This window comes from Haplochromis burtoni, unplaced genomic scaffold, assembly GCF_018398535.1.
Source record: "Haplochromis burtoni strain Fernald_Lab_line unplaced genomic scaffold, NCSU_Asbu1 Contig_101, whole genome shotgun sequence".
Lineage (NCBI taxonomy): Eukaryota > Metazoa > Chordata > Actinopteri > Cichliformes > Cichlidae > Haplochromis > Haplochromis burtoni.
The window spans coordinates 1,727,252-1,745,394 of record NW_024582462.1 but is presented as its reverse complement, the minus strand read 5'-3'; the positions used below and the strand labels follow the sequence as shown (position 1 = coordinate 1,745,394).

At 40.1% G+C, this 18,143-nt stretch overlaps 1 protein-coding gene across 5 annotated transcripts in view; it reads left to right on the top strand.

The window, feature by feature from the left end:
- Window positions 1-18,143, top strand: part of LOC102306992 (dipeptidyl aminopeptidase-like protein 6) — a 250,136-nt gene that overhangs the window by 217,769 nt on the left and 14,224 nt on the right. For all 5 annotated transcript variants that reach the window (XM_005943675.3, XM_005943676.3, XM_042223100.1 and 2 more), the window contains 4 exons: window positions 1,086-1,167; window positions 6,025-6,145; window positions 16,576-16,730; window positions 16,881-16,978. In XM_005943675.3, the coding sequence (XP_005943737.1) occupies window positions 1,086-1,167; window positions 6,025-6,145; window positions 16,576-16,730; window positions 16,881-16,978 (456 nt within the window). The remainder of the gene's footprint in view (window positions 1-1,085; window positions 1,168-6,024; window positions 6,146-16,575; window positions 16,731-16,880; window positions 16,979-18,143) is intronic.

Sequence of the window (18,143 nt, the reverse complement as noted above, 5' to 3'; positions counted from 1 at the left end):
GGATGCGGTTGGCATGCCCTAAGTTTTTGGGTTCCTGTTTCTTGCTACCAGTGTTGTATCTTTGCAGGTCCAGTGGATAGTTGTTTCTTGGCTGGGCACAGTTAGCACTATACCCTCTGTGTGTCCAGATCGCCATGTACGCTCAACAGGAACTGACGCTCATTGTGGCACAAATGTGTACAAAAATTTGAGGTACATTCGCTCCCTGGTATTCGCGAGGGTTAGGGACCACTTCACTGAAAACGCTATAACTGCATATTTTAATTTTAATGAAAAAAGCAAATATTTTAGATGTGCTCTATGAAAAAAATCAGCATATAGGCAAATTTTCCGCAAATAATTTGAAGTTACGTTCCACAGTAAAATCCGTGAATACTGAACCGCGAATAGGCGGGTGTTCACTGTATTTGATTATTTTGTCATATCCACCTGTAATGCAAATAATTGAAGACCATTAGAAGAATGCGATGTGAAAACAAGACACACAGGAAATCCAGTTTAGAAGCATCAGTTTACCAGCTGATGAATGTAACTGTGAGCAAACCCACGCAGGTACACTGAGCAGGTTCAAACCTAGAACCTTGTTGCCATTCAGTGACAGAAAAGAGCAAAACTACTGCCAGTCTAGCTAAAAAGCCTCCCCTGCCAAGTCATATTAGAGGCGTTTTTGTGCTGTGACTATCCACCTTACTTATTTACCTTTTGAATTACTTCCACACCAGGTCACAGTATGACGGCACTGTCAGCAGCTCTCCTGCTTAAATCTATTTAAATGCTGCCACCCAGTGGTGCCGCGTCAAAAAACACCTGCGCTGGTGTCCTCATTCATTCTGCGCTCCAGACAAAGACACAGAGGCAGTGGCACCTCTAATTCTGCAGCCTGCACTGCGCAGCACTTTTCCCAATAAGGAGAGGTGACACTGTTATAGAGTGGGGGTATTTATGGATACACTTAAAGCTTTGTTCTCAGATGTTGTACACTTGTTCCTCTGCCACCGGATCACTGGGAGCAGACAGTCATTGTGTTTATGTGCCTTCACGTTTGTCTGATAGTGGGGTTTTTTTCACCTGTCTGTGCGCCCCAGGGAAACGTGGAACCTGAACCCTCCAGAGGTGCGAAACGCTCAGCTTCAGTATGCAGGCTGGGGACCCCAGGATCAGCAACTGGTACGAGCTGCATGAATCCCCTCTTTCATATCTGCTTTCAAACTAATTAATTTTTCATTCAGTTTCAGTAAAAAAAAAAAAAAAGGAAAAAAACTAAACATAAATTAAAAAAATCTGGAAAGGTCCATCTGAGAGGTTTAGAAACTTGCCCTTGGTGTAAAAAAAGTGCAAAAAACCCAACTTTTCAGCACACAGATGGAAATATAAGTCAAGTTTTCACAACCTGTGTCCTTCGCTGCCTGTTTTTAATTTTAATAGGTGATAGAATTAATTATATTTGAAGGTGCTTCAGCCAGAGGGACCTATATATTTCACAACCCAATGGGAGGAGTTACAGTGAGTGAGTGGAATTCTGGCTTCTTTTTGTGCCCTTGGTTTAAACCTGCTTTAATCAATTGTTGTGGCCACCTGAGCGCAGCGAGCTGCAAACCCAACACTGGCAGATCATTATTTTTTAAATAACAAGCATATGGCAAATATTAGCTTAAATAAATTAGCGAATGCAGAGTGTCACGCTGTGTAATAAATGCTCACAAAGAAAACGGTGGCCGTTACAACCTATGTCTAAAAATGTGTCGTTTCATGCATCGGTTAAAACACTCGATTCCAGGTACACGACGCCCAGCTGGAAACACTTCACCTACCCAAGATTCACAGACTTTACAGAAAATGTTACATTTTTGTGATTTATATCGTTATCGGGACGATAGATGTTTTATATCGGGATATGAGTTTTTGGTCATATTGCACAGCCCTACCCCAAACAATGTTTGAATGTTAAAAATGCTGGATTTGCATTGTAGTGTGCGTGGTCAAAATTAAACTCTGTGGAAACAGCGTTAAATAAGCGCAGCATTTCTGTGCCCAGAAGACAAATCAACAAACCAAACACAATAGCAGGGAGCTGCCACGGAAATGAAAATAGTATTAGCCTCTAGCGCAGGGAGTTCTCAAAGTTTGATGACTGAGTGCCAGTTTAGGTGCCAGCACAGGCTTGAGGGCTGCACTGGAGAAATGAAAACTTTTAGGTGCTGTTTTATGTTGGTAATTCTCATTTTTGAGCTTGTTTTTTTTACCATTAGTCAGGAGGCCGTTATATTTCTTTACACCAGCTGTATTTGTCAAAGTTAGGAAGGTTGAGTCTGCTACAAAGGATACAACAGAGGACCTGCAGATGAAGAGAAATGCTCTCTATCTGTGCTGCACTATCACACCATGAGATGAACTATGGATGAATAGTAGTGCATTAGTAGTGCAGTAATTGATGAAACCTTATTACACCATAATTAAGGTGTCATGACCTTTATTACCCTTAAATTTGGTCCAAGTAAGGCCTGTATTCTGAATCGGTTTGGTCTCATTGGTGAGGTATGACAATTACTGCTCCACGAGCATGGTCCCAGAATTGGGGCACAGCTAATCTTTATCTTTCAAATGCCCCATTTTCCTCCAGTTGTTGATATGGTGTAAGTTATAATCCTTTAAAACAAACAGTTTTGTCCCTCAGGGTTTGAATCATCCCGATGAGTCGCTGATATTTCCCAGTAAACACATTTGAAATTAAACACTGCTGTTTGAATCACAAGAAGCAATGGTCCTTTGCAACTGTTCTGAGATGAAACATCCCCCCACACACATACACCTTCCTTCATCACACAATCAGACTTGTCAGGGTATTAATGAAATTCAGTGTGTTGGTTTGCAGGGCAGTCAGACTGTGTGATTACATCCTGCAGCACAATGCTATTAATTACCTGTTATCTCGTCACTGGATTAATTAACGCTCTTGCTAGATTGATATAGCCTCAAGTTTCCCACCATTAGTCATGAAGCTGTATTACTTTCAGCTGCTGAGTTTTGTTAGCATGAAACTGAGCAGCTGGTATTCCTGAAGGTTCAGGTGCCCTCTTGTCAAGGAGGTTGCGGTTGCGAGAGACGTCCATCAACTGAAACAAGCTGGCACAGACTTCGAGCCAAGGCATGTGTTGTGATATCTGCACTCCTAATATACGTAAATCAACACACCTGTTATCCTTTTCCCAAATCCCTTATGCACATGATTAAATCTCCTTTACGTTCCCATAGAAACTGCTCACATACATGCCCGTGCAAAAACACAGCTGTCCAGACACATGTTTAGCAATTTGTTAGGCTAAAAAGTCAGTGTAAGTGGATAAATAAGGGTCGTTGTGTTTTCTCTGCAACAAAAGCAGGTTGAGGAGTTTGCTTTTATACTCTTTAACATGTGGTCCACAAATATTCACGCAGATTTGGGTGTGTTACATTAGCTCGTTTCTATCTGTCTGAGCTCCTTCACATTCACACCTGTAAACAGCTGCTCTTACACAAGCCAAAAACATAATTAAAAAAGAGACGCGATCAAGCTTTGCAGCAACAGCACCGGATCTATGGAATAATCTACATATCTGCACACACATTTAAACTCATTCTCCTTGCTATTTGGCCCCGGTGTGACATTCTTGTTTTATTTTATTTTATTTTGTTTTGTATTTATTTTATATTGTCATATTTTGATGTACGCTGTCCACAGCATTTCTGCATTTTAGTGTTGATTTTCTGTGAGCTGTATATTTTTATTATACAGCACTATGCTCAACTCTGTGTTTTTAAATGTGCTTTATAAACACATTTGACTTTGACCTTGACAATACGCTACAGTCGCATTACGGAAAACTGATTGACAACGGTGGCATGAACATAATTGTGATCATAGTGCAGTGAAGTTCCAATGTTGTTGCGTTTGAAATGGCTGCATCAAAGATGAGGGATCAGGTCTGCAATCATAGCTGCTGTCTCCAAAGCAACATTGGTGCATTAAGATGGTAATAAAATGGTAATAAGACAGAATCAATTTGATATTGAATGGTGTCAAGTCGGCAATTGCATGTAAACTGTTTGTGATAATCAGGTGATTAACCGTGATAAATTGGCAACAACTGGAAATCTGTTGCCATCTACACAAATTAAATGGAACTTCATGTTAAATACTTCTGCCCTGAGTCCAGCCAGAACTTCATTTAGCCAGCTGAGTCAAGTTCCCTACTCCATAAACCTTCTCTTATCAGAGAATGACTGAAGTCAGGTTGCTTACTACCAGGAGACCTGAGTGCGTGACCAGGTTGAGGTGTGTTGCACGATCAATCTGTCTGCGACTAGCTTGTTGCCGCAACTGTATGCAATCAGTTGCTAAAGTAAATGCAACAAAACCATAAAACACCAATAAAAATGCTGAGCAACCACAAGAAGGTTGGCAGGTTTTACTGCAGTGTAACTGAGCCATTAGAAAGACTTTGTGTTTGCTTAAGACAGTGAGACCGAGAAAGGGAAACTGTAATACAGTTTTCATTCAAATCACACTACATACAGAAGTACAATGTGTGTGACAAATAATTCAAGGCTTATTAAGTATTAAGAGTCCTCCTGCCTCCTTGGAGAATTACGAGGGAAATCCTTACTAAGAGTGAAAAGTTAAAAACCCTGGAACCTACGCTACATTTTTCTCATCCAGTTCTATGCAATTACACACTTGGCCTCAGAATGATTAAAAGCTCACAATACCACGTTCTTGCTCGTGTTAAACAAGCATAACATGTAGTAACGTGCCCCATTTTAGTTTAGAAAATTTAGTATGATAACATTAATTACCACTTAGATTAACTTGACTAAATATGTTTAAGACCTAACCTGCCCTACTCTGCTGGTGTGACTGGTCCAACCAGACCAAAGTATCTAGAGACTGCTCCAAATACTCTCACTGACTGCCATCAATGGTTACCTTCCTTCAGAGAACGGGGCCAGGTCTTCTCTCTGTGCTGCGGCCTAGATTAGCTTCTAAACAGGGACTCCATCTGTACCAGTGTGACACCAAAGCACACGGGCCCACGGCTTACGTCTCCTCAGGAGAAAGTAATTGTGACACACATTGTATTACTTTTAAAGAGGGTCTGTTTGCTTGAGAAACTTTTAGCTAGCATTTTTTTTCTTTACTGTCATGTTGTTTAAACACAGCTGACTTAGATTTCCACAGGAGATTTTTCTGTGTAGTATTTGACCCTTTTTGCACTGTTGTAAGAAGTATTTAATCAGCAAGCAGCAATTTCCAGCTCCCTGACTGGTTTCATCATTCATACAGCTCAGAGGGAATATTTGTTGGAGAATCATTCACAAACTGATACCATGATACCTGCTTGAGGCCAAGAGATTCCAAATCCTTGAGATACCGAGCGAGCCCTTTTCTGTAATACCCTGAGATTGATTTCAGCATGGCATTAAGGCTGTAACATTTTAAAATTCCAGCCCCAAGAGCAGCCCCGCCTTACCACGTTCGCTGTGGGTGCTGATGATCTATTATTCTCTGTAATGAAAGAGTTGACCTTCAGTTATCTTGAAAGCCCCGCAGGCCTGTGGAGGAGAGCGTCAAAGTCAAAATCTGGTCCCAAGGTTTGCTGTCTTATCAGAAATTGAAAAGACTTATTTTCTTGTCTTTTTAGTTTTGGGAATGCCGGTTTCTCTCTAATCAAAAGGGGCTTTTGCAAATGTGTCCAGTGGTGTCTTGTGTGTGAAATGAGTGTGTTTCTGACCCTACGGTTGATATACGGTTGATCTTATTCTTCAGTTTAAATACAACACAGTCCTCAGATTTTCTGTTTTGTGCTGTTATGGTAAGACCTCATTCACTTTTACAACATTTAAATTTATAGGAAAGCTGGTAGTCAGTTTCATTGAAACATCAGTATCTGAGCTCAAGGATCTTGAGGACATGTACTTCTCTAGATGTTTTGTCAATTTTTCCATTCAAATTTTTGACTGCGTTTCTTTTATTTCTGACTCTTCTAGATCTTCATTTTTGAAAACAACATCTACTATCGGTCTAAGGTGGAGAGCCGTTCTATTCGTCTGGTATCTACCGGTAAAGAAGGTGTCATCTTCAATGGGCTCAGTGATTGGTTATATGAGGGTAAGGCAAACGATTTTCTTGCTGCTCAAATACAATACAATGGTTCCATAGTAGTTGAGGAGACGTAGACTTGTATTGCTTCTATAGGAATTATGAGCATATATGCACTTGATCATCAGCAAGTGTGAGCATTCAGGAGTGTGTTAACTCAATCTTTCCAAGCATAGCAAATTACAAAATGCTATGCAATGCTCGGAGAAACTGCAAGAAACCCAAGTGCTAAGTGTTTGGAAGGTTTGACAGAAGAAAGTCTCTCTCTGAAGAAAAAAGAATATGACAACACAGCTTAGATTTGTCAGGTGTCTTCTGAACAAACCACAAGACATTTAGAACAATGTCCTTTGGACAGATGAGCAAAACTGCGATGTATGTAAATGGCCTGTATTTGTATAGCGCTTTACTAGTCCCTAAGGATCCCAAAGCGCTTTTCACATCCACCCATTCACACACAGGTGATGGCAGCTACATTGTAGCCACAGCCACCCTGGGGCGCACTGACAGAGGCGAGGCTGCCGGACACTGGCGCCACCGGGCCCTCTGACCACCACCAGTAGGCAACGGGTGAAGTGTCTTGCCAAAGGACACAACGACCGAGACTGTCCAAGCTGGGGCTCGAACCAGCACGGCGAACTCCCAACACTTGAGCCACAATCGCCCCATGTCGTTTAACAAAAAAACAAATATTGGCACAAACATTTTATGCCAATTTTCAGGATGATGATTTGAGTTTGTTTTGGACCTGGGCATCTTGCAGTCATTGAATTGACCACAAATTCCTCTCCTCTGTATATCAGTGTGATTAGAGTCAAATGTGAGGGAATCTATCCAAGAGCTAAAGCTTGACCAAATTTGGGTCTTGCAACCAGACAATGATCCCAAGCACAACAGCTAATATACAGCAGAATAGCTTAAAAAGGAAATAGCACAATGAAAGTCCAGACTTTGGCCAGATTAAAATGTGGTGGTCTGACCACAAGACAGCTGTGCATAAACAAATCCTCACAAACTTCAAAGAACTGAAGCAATATTATGAAGAACACTGATAAAGTTTTGATGCGACCGTATGTAACAAGGCATGTTTAATGGTTCTCTCTGCTCTCTACTTTTGTAAGCTACTCTACCCATTACGGGCTGTAGTCTTTACAATTTACATTCACCATACAGACATAAGATTGACATTCATTTTCTAATCTAACTCTTTCCATGAAAGAAAATAATGTGTTAGTTCTGATAACAATTAGGGAAAACATGTAGTAAACCTCTTTTGTCCCGTGTATTCTCCTTGTATTACATTTTTCTAATTTGAACACTCTGCAGCAGCTCAGGTATTTAGAAGTAATGACATGAGACAGCATGACTCCCAAGTGTCTGTAGCCACATTAGTATTTTTTGCATGTAGCGCTTGATTTCCTGCAGGTAAATTTAAAAAATGGATATCCTGTCAATTTGCCTCTGCTTTACACAGCCCTGAAAACGAATGAATGTTCTACATCAGTTGATGTGCATTAACTCGGCGGCTGTGTGTGTGTTGTGCATTAAGATATAGATGTCAAAGTGCTCTCCGAGCGTCAACACCACCGATCAAAGCTCACCTGTATGCCTCACAGTATAAACCGTGACAGGGACTGTGTTAGCATTCAACTAATGAATTTATATCTGCTGCGCTGGGTGAACACTCTGCTCCAGTGGAACGGTGTTTTAATAACGGAGCAGGAGGGAGATGGGGAGCAGCAGACTCACAGATACAGAGATAGCAGAAATGGAGACAGCCAATGATACACAACAAGCTGTTAATCTTGGAGTAACGCTAAACATCACATATCTGTTTGAAAGTGTGAGGCTGCCACCAAGGAGATGTCAGGGTTTAGACACTGTGGCAGAGAGGTTATCTGAGGTCACCGGTGCATCAGGATTAGAGCATCGGCTGCCTTTCCTGCAAAATTCATCTGTTTTTATTTAATGTTGTCCACCCACAGCCCTCTTATCTCCGCCTAACCAAGCTGATATTTGAAAGCAAGTCCATTCTTCAAGAGCAATATCCATTCTGAGCCATTTAAACATTAGTCGGAGTGATATTGCAGTGTCTGACCCCATATTTATGGATTGCTGAAGGCCTGGTAATTTACACTCATCATTTATTGACCAGATAAATCTTTCACTCAGAGATAAAAGATAGAATCAGCTCCATAATGTTGAGATAAAAGTGAATCATAGGACTATACAATTGGTTTTGTGTGCTTTAAGTGCACAATGTGATGTGGTAAAGTGTTTTATTTTGAGAAAAACATGGGCTATTTTATTATCTCAACACAACACATTTGAAAGCCTGTCATCAGAATTATGTTTATTCAATAATGGAGGGATTTTTCGAAGACAACGAAACAGGCTTGTTGTCGTTGGAAAACATTGGCTAGAGAGCATTATTATGACCAAGAACGATTTTGTTGCCTTCTTCAAAGACAAGGATCAGGTGCGTGACCACTCAATGTCAGTTTCTGTCTTCAAAGTGACTTTTGTGCATCAAAACAGCAATAAAAAGACAAGACAGAGTCAGTCTACCATCTCTCTGCAGTTGAATGGGGTCAGGTTGGCTGCTGTTTGTCATAAATTGGCAATCATGAAACTCTTGTAGTCTACATACATAAATATTCATGTTAAACAGAAATTTACGTTACATTCATAATCTCGCCAGAGCCTCATTGATTTGAAACAGAAATTCCTGCACAATTAGTGATTTAGGTGCTGAAGGACAGTGATTTAACTGTAAACTGACCCAGGCACTCGTCAGTTTACAGTTATATACACCAGAATATGGCCAGATGTTCTCTATTGCAAAGAGATGTATCGCAGATGAGTAGCGCACATGGGAGCTCACTGGCGCAGATTGATTGCAACATGTTGGCTGTCTTTCTGCCTTTATAAATTAGAAAGGAGTCATTTGAAAACTTGATTGTTTGCCATCAGACAGCCTGTGCAGTCAACTTGACTGTGCTTGCCCACAGGTTGAAGGGGTTGCACGCGTAATTGTTGCAATGTACTTTTAATCTGTAATGCAGTCCCTCAGCAACTCCTGATTTTCTCTTTTTTTTTCATAGTGGCAAGAATTTCCCTCTTATTTTTAGGCTAGTGCAACTAAGCTAGTAGTCAATTTTCTTCCAGTTGACTCTTTTCCCCATAGACAGTGGATGGGGTTGTGCTGGTAATGACTATGACTATGATTACATAGAGATACCCCTGACATCAAACAGGGTTGCAAATTTTGAGGCTGAGGCTTTGAGGAATGTTCATATTGCGTATAAATCTATGCCAAAATGTCTTGGAACCAGCTGATTTTGATGGCCTCATTATGCCAGGTTTTATTTATTTATTTATCTTCCTTTGAGAATGCACTAAAAGTCCTTTTCATTCCCATTAATAATAAATCTCTTTTGAAAAACTTGTATTTGTAAGCCTGTAAATAGATTTGGCATTAGCCCAGATATGATGTAAGCATTTGCAGGCAAGCTTAGAAGCCTCGCCAGCTTGTCTAATGTTTACATTCATCAGCAAGACTGCAAGGCATCAGACTTTCCATGCTAATGACTCAGGCCATCCTCCAGCCAAGGTCAAACTGAGGGTCACACTGCTGCTGAGGAGGAATGAGGTCTTAAGCTGTGCCTGTCGCTGTGCAGCAGATTTGATGCTAACGGGTGAAAAGGTTGGCAAATAATCTCCCAGGGCTTGAATATCCTCTTGCTTGCAATGTTGTCTTAATCCATAAGTGTGTGTGTGTGTGTGTCCTAGTAATGTGCAGACAGCAGAAATGGAGAGAGAAGGGAGAAAAGAAGAAAAGCAAAATTAAAAAAGAGGAAATGCAGCCAAGAGTGCTATTGGGCTGTGTGTAATAGTCGTGTGTTCTGTCATCTGTTGGCTGTCTGATTATTGAGGCTGTACTGATACTGACACATCCTGCAGTGTGATGCAGCCCAAGGAAATGGCTGTTTATTAGGCTCTGGTGTGCCCAGATAAAAACCCGCTGTTGCTTTGATTTTACTTGTGTTTGCCCCTTAGATATTTGGCTAGATGAATGTTTGCATCGAGAGGCTTGTTTGTAGGGGTGGTTTCTGTTTATCAGTCTGTTTGTGTCAGACTCTGCAGGAGATAGAGTAACCACATAATCAACACTTGTGCACTGGAAAGAGAAAGATTAGTAAAGGGTGTGAAAATATGGGTTTGTCTGAAACAGACGGGAGAAATAGTTTGTCGGTGGATGTGAGTCATGCTGTTTGGAGATTATCAGACAAAATAAGATCCGTCACTTAAGAAACATCTGAAATGTTTAGGACTAGACTGACAACTTGTATTTGGACCTTCTACTTCTCAATGTTACCAATTGTGGTAGTAGAGAACTGTTTTAATCAAGATCATTTTTAGCACATTTCTATGTGAATTTCAATTGTGTTGAGTTACCTAAAATCAAACATCCATCCATCCTACCATTTTCTTCCACTTATCCCAAGTTGGGTCATGGTGGCAGCAGGCTAAGAAGGATATCACAGATGTCCTTCTTCCCATCCACACTTTTCTGTTCCTTCTGGGGATTTCCAAGGTATTCCCAGTCCAGATAAGATATACATTTGGGTCTACCTCACCTCCTCCCAGTTGGGCATGCCCAGAAGACCTCCAAAAGGAGCCACTCAGTAGGCCTCCTAACCAGATGTCCAAACCACTTCAACTGGCTCGTTTCGACATACAGGAACAGCACGTCTACTCCAAGATCCCTCCAAAAGTCTGACATCCTCGTCCTATTTCTAAGGCTGAGCCACCCTTTGGTTGCTTGTATTCGTGACCTTACTCTCATCGCTCATACTTCATGACCATGCAGAGGGTGATGGTTGGGAGACAATAGACGGACTGGTAAATTTAAAGCTTAAATTTTCAGCTTAGCTCTCTCTTCATTACAACAGTCTGGTACAACACCTGCAGTACTTCTAGTGCCGCATCAGCATCAACAGTACTGCCTCAGCTCGCCCAACGCTCACTTGAATTAGACACTTGAATTACCTTGCTTGAAGTCTCTCTCCCCCAATCCAGAGGAATCATTCCCTCTGTTTTCTGGCAGAAAACCATACCCTCAGGTTAGAAGGTGCTGACTTTTATCCCAGCCATTTCACACTTGGCTTGAAACCAGTTCAGTGCATAGTGAAGGTCATGCTCTGATGAAGCCAACAGAACCACATCATCCGCAAAAAGTAAGGATGCTATTCTGAGGTTCTCATAGCAGACACCCTCCTCACTCTGTCTACACCTTGAGATGTGACAAAGGGTAACCACCCAACACTGACTGAAAATGTGCTATCACTTTGGTTAGACATGGACCTGAAGTCCAGAACAATGGTGTCTAATTGTTGTTTCTATTGTAATATTGACATTTTACAGTCATAAAAATAACAAATACTGACAGTGAAGCTAATAAAAAGTAATAATTATTTTTGGTCACTTTGTTTTCATTCATGAGTGCATCTTCTTGTTGGTGCTCAAGAGGTACTAGTGTAAGAAGTTTAGTGTTTTCTGTTGTATGTGTAATGAGGCCAAAATTAAATGTAATTACGTACCTGCAATTATTTAGATTCAGTGAAACATTTTTACGTTTAGGTCCAACTTCAAGCTGCCCTGTGTATAACACTGAACTGACTGTATTTACTTCTAGTGCTCTGACAAAGGCTCTGTTCCAAAGCACGTATTTCTTTTTTGATGTGAGACAGATTGTGAGTATTTTGTTCTTGCTGACTAGGACATTTGAAGTGTGGTATTTTGTCTTTTTCTTTACCTTATCCTATATTTTGTGGGGAGTGTAGCATTAAAGTGGTACTCATAAGAGACCAAAGAAGTTACAAAATTGAAGAAGTTTAAGCTCAAAATTGCTGGACCTTATGTTTTGCAGACTGCAGTTCAGTAAGTGTCTGCTATAGGCAGCAGAAGCCATAACGTTATGTCTGGACTGGACGCTGTTCAACTTTGTGAAAAATGTCACTATCCTCATGAGGTTTGAGGTCTATATTTCAAAGTAAATTGGCTTGCACCTTATAACTAGAAAAACTAAATGCCGACTTTACAAAGCGTGTTTGAGGAAAGAATAAAAACATGCGTCAGTTTAACCTTGTAAACCCACAAATGCTGTTTTCTGCAGTCATCCCTCTATTTTTAAAAACTGTAACATGTTCACATCGCATCTTTTTGTTAATGTGCAAAATGCTGGGCTTATGTTGAAGCTACTTATCAAGTTCTTGGTTAGAGGAAACTCTTTACCTTATCATGTAAAGTGTCCTGCTCTGACTTGTGTTGCCAGTTGATGCTAGATAAATATAACTGAACTGAAATTACAGGAAGTGAACTGTTGCAAAATGTGTAGCTGTAAAGTGGCTAAATCCTCTTGTACCTTTTTAAAATCTCCTTTCTGAATATAAACCTGCAAAACCAATGCCCTGTAATACAGTGTTGATCTTTCGGTTTCCTAAGCCAGAACTACAAACAGATTATTTGCAGGCTTTGTAGATGCTTTGCAAAATCTCACTTCTTCTGTCATGTGCTTCTCTGCTAATGCTTAATTATCACTTGCAACACATCCTCAATCTACACACTGATAGTTGTGCTGTATTTAGTATCAGCTACTTTATTGTCATATTTTTGTGGCCGGAAGACTAGATTTTCATGCCATCTAACCAGTTTGGTTGTTGGCAAGCCAGAATAAAGGGCTAGCAGGGCTTGACCATGCCAGGTATATGTAGTTGTATTCAATTCCATGCTCTGTGGTTAAAATTCACTTAATTGGACATGTCAAATATTGATTTGTGTGGTTTTTTTGTTTGTTTGTTTGTTTTGGCAGAGGTGACTGGGGGGTTAATGCAAATGTTATAGCTCGTATAGATACAAATGTCAAAAACACAACTCATCTCAAAGAGAAAAATAGCTGGACTCCAAAACAGAGGAGCAGTGACCTAGAAGTATGCACCAGACACTAAAGACAAAGGTAGGCTTTCCCTCTGTGCTGCATTGCTTCTTCACCTTGTGTTTGGCATGTTTCTCTGCTGCCCTCTGTTGGATGCATGTGGTCATTTTTTTCTAAACACTCAGAAGGATTCGTGGTGTTATTGTGCCACAGTTTACGGAATATTTGCAGCATTTTTATATTTTTTGTATCCTGTTAATGTTTTTTTAAAAATCAACTATTTGCAACCTTGGATGTCTGATTTTCTTTTTTTCTTGTTAGCTCAGCTTTCCTGAGTCTGTCACCTTGCACTCATTATTTCCCAATGGCTGCTTGACTTATGGCATCTCATGCATTAATAATGTCCTCTACTCAGTGTATAATGTAGTCTGCACACCAGGATGGAGAACATGGACAAAGGAGATGAGCCTCCGACAGCTCACCTTCGTATTCGTCACAATGAGGTGGGCTGTAAAAAGACAGGAGATGTGATCTCATTACTTAAGAGAGAAAATGAGAGCTGGCTCATTAAAAGTGGTTCGCTCACAGCCTCTTCTCTTGGTTTCTCTTTTGTCCCTGCACATTCTTTTGTAATCACACACCTATCAGGACACTTCCAGAGACGTAACTGCTTTCTCCTTGACTGGCCAAGGTGACTGGGCGTCCCCAGCCGAGTGGATCTGACAGCTCGGCCGTTCCACTCCGCGCGGAAAGCCTTTTAAGCTGCCGCCGGTGAAGTTGGCACGCAGCGGTAGAATTGGCCATGCGGGAAATCATTTTTATATTTTATTTTATTTTTCACCATTTGAAAATGCAATCAGTGCTTTGTTGTCCTATGCTGCTCTGTTCAGCATCAGACAGTGAGATCCAATCATTCCCCACTGAGCACTGTCAGCAGGGTGCAAGTGGGCACACAAGGGAGACTAAAAGAGCAAAGACTAATGGGACTAAAGGCTTCCATTAGCCTTTTTCCTTATAATGTTACTTCCGCAGGGATGTGTATTGTTTCAGGTTCGAACCTATTCAGCTCATTTTCAACTCATATTTTTGTTTACAACAACAACAACAACTCTCAACAAGTGTAGCTTTGCATGATTCACAATTCACAATAATTCTTATATAACTTATACCGACCCTTGGTGCAGCTACAGTATATTCCCTTCCTTCTCTCTATACGCCTGATTGGTTGCGTTTGGCAAACAATAGTTTTGAACAGCAGGTGGGTGGGCCTTGTGTTTTGACAGTAACTGAGATTTCCATGTTAGGGATATCCCCACCCTTTAACTTCATACAGATCCAAGCATAGAAATATCTGCCTGAAATAGAGTGTTTAAAGCACTTCAAATGCTCATTTTAGCTAATTTAAGACAAATTTACTTCTCCATATGCTTGCAATAGATATATGTATGTATGTATATATGTTGTTTAATTGTGATATATATAATATATGACTTATATATTAATAGTATAAATATTATATTAGTATATTATATGTATGTATAATAATATATATAGGTATATAATATATATACATATATATATATATAATAGGATATATATATATAGTAAAAATACGTATATATTATAGATATATATAGATACTACCCTAAGAATATATGATAGATAGATAATGATATAGAGTAGATCACGAAATAGATAGAATAGATATATCAGATATATATAGATATATAGATATAGATATAGATATAAGATAAGATATAGATATATAATAAGATGATATAGATATATAGATAGATATAAGATATATATAGTAGATATAGATATGATAGTGATAGATAGATGGATAGATAGATACTATATTACAAAATAAGGCAAACAATAGTCTGAAACACATGAAACAGTGTCCATCAGTAGAAAGTTACAAGCACAACTACTTTTGCAGAACTGTGTAAGAGAACAATGTACATAAGCGTTTGTACCGGAGGTGTTTGACAAATGATGCTGCATATCAAGTAATTCCACCAAGCGATGCGTGGTTAATGAAAATGCAAATTGGTAGTTGATGTTGTTAATTCCCCAAAGCCAGCACCCAGTCCCACAGATAAACAGCATTAATGAAGTTTTAATTGCAAAAGTTGATATAAATGTAGCTAGTGGCAGGCTGTAACAATGAGTCGGAGTGTTTTTGATACCGTCTGCATTGTCGCCACAGACTTAGTAATGAAGTAGGATTGTCAAGGCTATGCTTTATGCTGCCAAAAAGTTCCCTCAGTGAGATTTTATTTGCATAATTTCCTAATGAGACACTCTGTGTTGACAGACGCAATTGTGTGTGTCTGTCTGTCTGTCTTTGTGTTGCAAAGGAGATGAAGGACCTAGACTGCTCTCGTTTCCCCATTATTCTCTCTGTATATCGTTAGCTTCATAGCATAAGTGCCTAAGTCATTTTTTTGTGTTTTGTGTTTCAGACGGACAGGATGATGCAGCAGTGGTAGGGGAGTAAAGTTAGGCAAAAATCTCAATTTGACCAAAAAATGACTTAGGCACTTATGCTATGAAGCTAACGATATGTAAAACAGGAGTGTCTGTGATCGCTGTGTTATTTTATGTGGACATGCTTGCACACAGAGGGGCTCGGGGGAAATGTCTAGGTCACCGACCTGAAATGAGCTGAGCCTCTTGCTGAAAATGGTACACACAGAAATGTAGTAACGACCCAGAAACTTATCTGCACTGTGGTACCTGGTGAGAAAGTGCTGTTAGGTTTATTTCAGGGAAATGTAGCTGAGTTCTATTTTGGTCAGCATGCTGTGTACTGAGATTAAATGCTGTTGTGATTTATGACTTCAAACTTTTGGGTAGCAAGTGGTTTCACATGTAGGTTTGACAGATAGTGAGTGGGAGATTCCAAATTTAGCAGCTCAGGCACAAAGTATAGTTGTATGCATAGTATGTTGCTGAGAGGACAAAAAGGGTAACTTTGAATCTTTTATCAGTTTGACCAAATTAGGGAAATAGTCAGCAGTAGTATTTTAAAAATAATCCTCAATGCTTCTCCTTCCCCTATTCATACAAACACTCACCCACCAATTGTGGCTCAGTGTCCTGGTCAAGGGCACTTTGGCATGTGGAGGATTTAAGAAAAACTTGCTCTTTCACCTGAATAGTTGAGGGATTTTCTACTTTCAGGAGGGAGTTATCATACTGTTTAGCCCTGACTTGTCAAAAGGAAAAGAAAGTCAAGCATAAGTCACATATGCTGACCAGTGGGAGAAAGAAAAGGGAGGCAAACCAATACAAATAGTGCTAGTAATCATAAAGAGCATTTATAAATTCCAAAATGCAGTTTTTCCCCAGAACACCTGCTCCATTATAATCCCAACAAGTAACAACCGTGTGATGCTGTTGGCCTGCAGCTATGTAATTAACTTTTGTCTTTGCTGTTGGATTGTGTTATTCACTATGATTATGATTGATGGTCATTTTCTATTTGCTCTTCCAGAGGAGATTTTCCAGTCCCACATTGCCCATTGGTGGTCTCCAGATGGTGCCAGGTTAGCATACGCCACCATCAATGACACCTTGGTGCCCAGGATGGAGCTGCCAATGTTTACAGGCTCACCCTACCCAATAGGGAAAGAGTACCATTACCCTAAGGTATACTTTTTCCTTCTTTAAACATCTGTACTGATGCAGATAGTTTAAATTGTAGAAATAGAATGGTTTAAGCAAAGTGTTTTTATGTTTTGCTTTGTTTTTTTATGGGACATTATGCTCAGTTACTCACTTTGTTTTCATTCTGATCAGGCTGGAGAGGAAAATCCAGTCATCACTCTTTATGTCGTGAACCTTAACGGCCCTCTGCACACCATTGAAATGAGGAGGCCTGATGATCCCAGGATAGGGTGAGTCATCCAAAACTATCAAACATTCTACCTCTGTGCTCAGTCAACCGATGCACATTTTACACATCGTAGATTTGGCTCAGATTTGCAGTCACATAAAACCGGTGGAAAATCATTGGCTTTTTTTTTTTTGGCATATCTGTACAAACAGTCAAGATGTGATTGCAGGACAGACTTTAAGCTTCAGTTAAAGAGGGTTTATAACTTTTGTAGGATTTAGAGTGTTTAGAGTCCCCAGTTCAGATAAATATTTTTTAATGAATCATTAATTATGTAAATGGCCTGCATTTGTATAGCGCTTTTCTAGTCCATAGGACCCCAAAGCGCTTTACACTACATTCAGTCATCCACCCATTCACACACACATTCACACACTGGCGATAGCAAGCTACATTGTAGCCACAGCTGCCCTGGGGCGCACTGACAGAGGCGAGGCTGCCGGACACTGGCGCCACCGTGCCCGCTGACCACCGCCAGTAGGCAAACACGGGGTTAGTATCTTGCCCAAGGATATTTGGCATGCAGCCAGGGTGCAGCCTGGGATCGAACCACCGACCTTCTGATTAGTGGCTGACCTGCTCTGCCACCTGAGCTACAGCCACCCTGTATATTATGTAAATCAGTAACAACAATAACTTAAAATGTAAAGTAAAACAAGTAAAGGTTAAAAATACATCTAATCAGGGACTTGTAAGTGATGTAAGTGGCTTCCCTGCCGACCCATCCAGTGTCCAAATATGGAGATTTATACCTTTCCTGTACATGGATGAAAAATGAGGATGAAAAAAAAATTTATGTTCAGAATCACAAATCTGTAGATCAACAGAAAAGTCCTAAATATGAGTTGTATATACATGTGTTATCATAGGTGATGCAAAGCAATATGGATTTTTGGATAATAAAATATTTTTGAATACAGTATATTACAGAGTCATAGTGGGTATTTTTATTATATGATATGCTGCACAGACTGGGGGATTTTCTGTCCCCAGTGATGCATTTTTCCTTAATAGGGTGTTGTGTTTAAGTTTAATGCCTCTATTTAGTCTCTTCATATTTACAGCCTATTTTTCCACCTCTTTATACACTGCTTGATTTCTCTGTGTTCAGATGCAACCACTTTTTCCATCATCTTATTTTTACTCGCATTGCAGCTGATACCAAC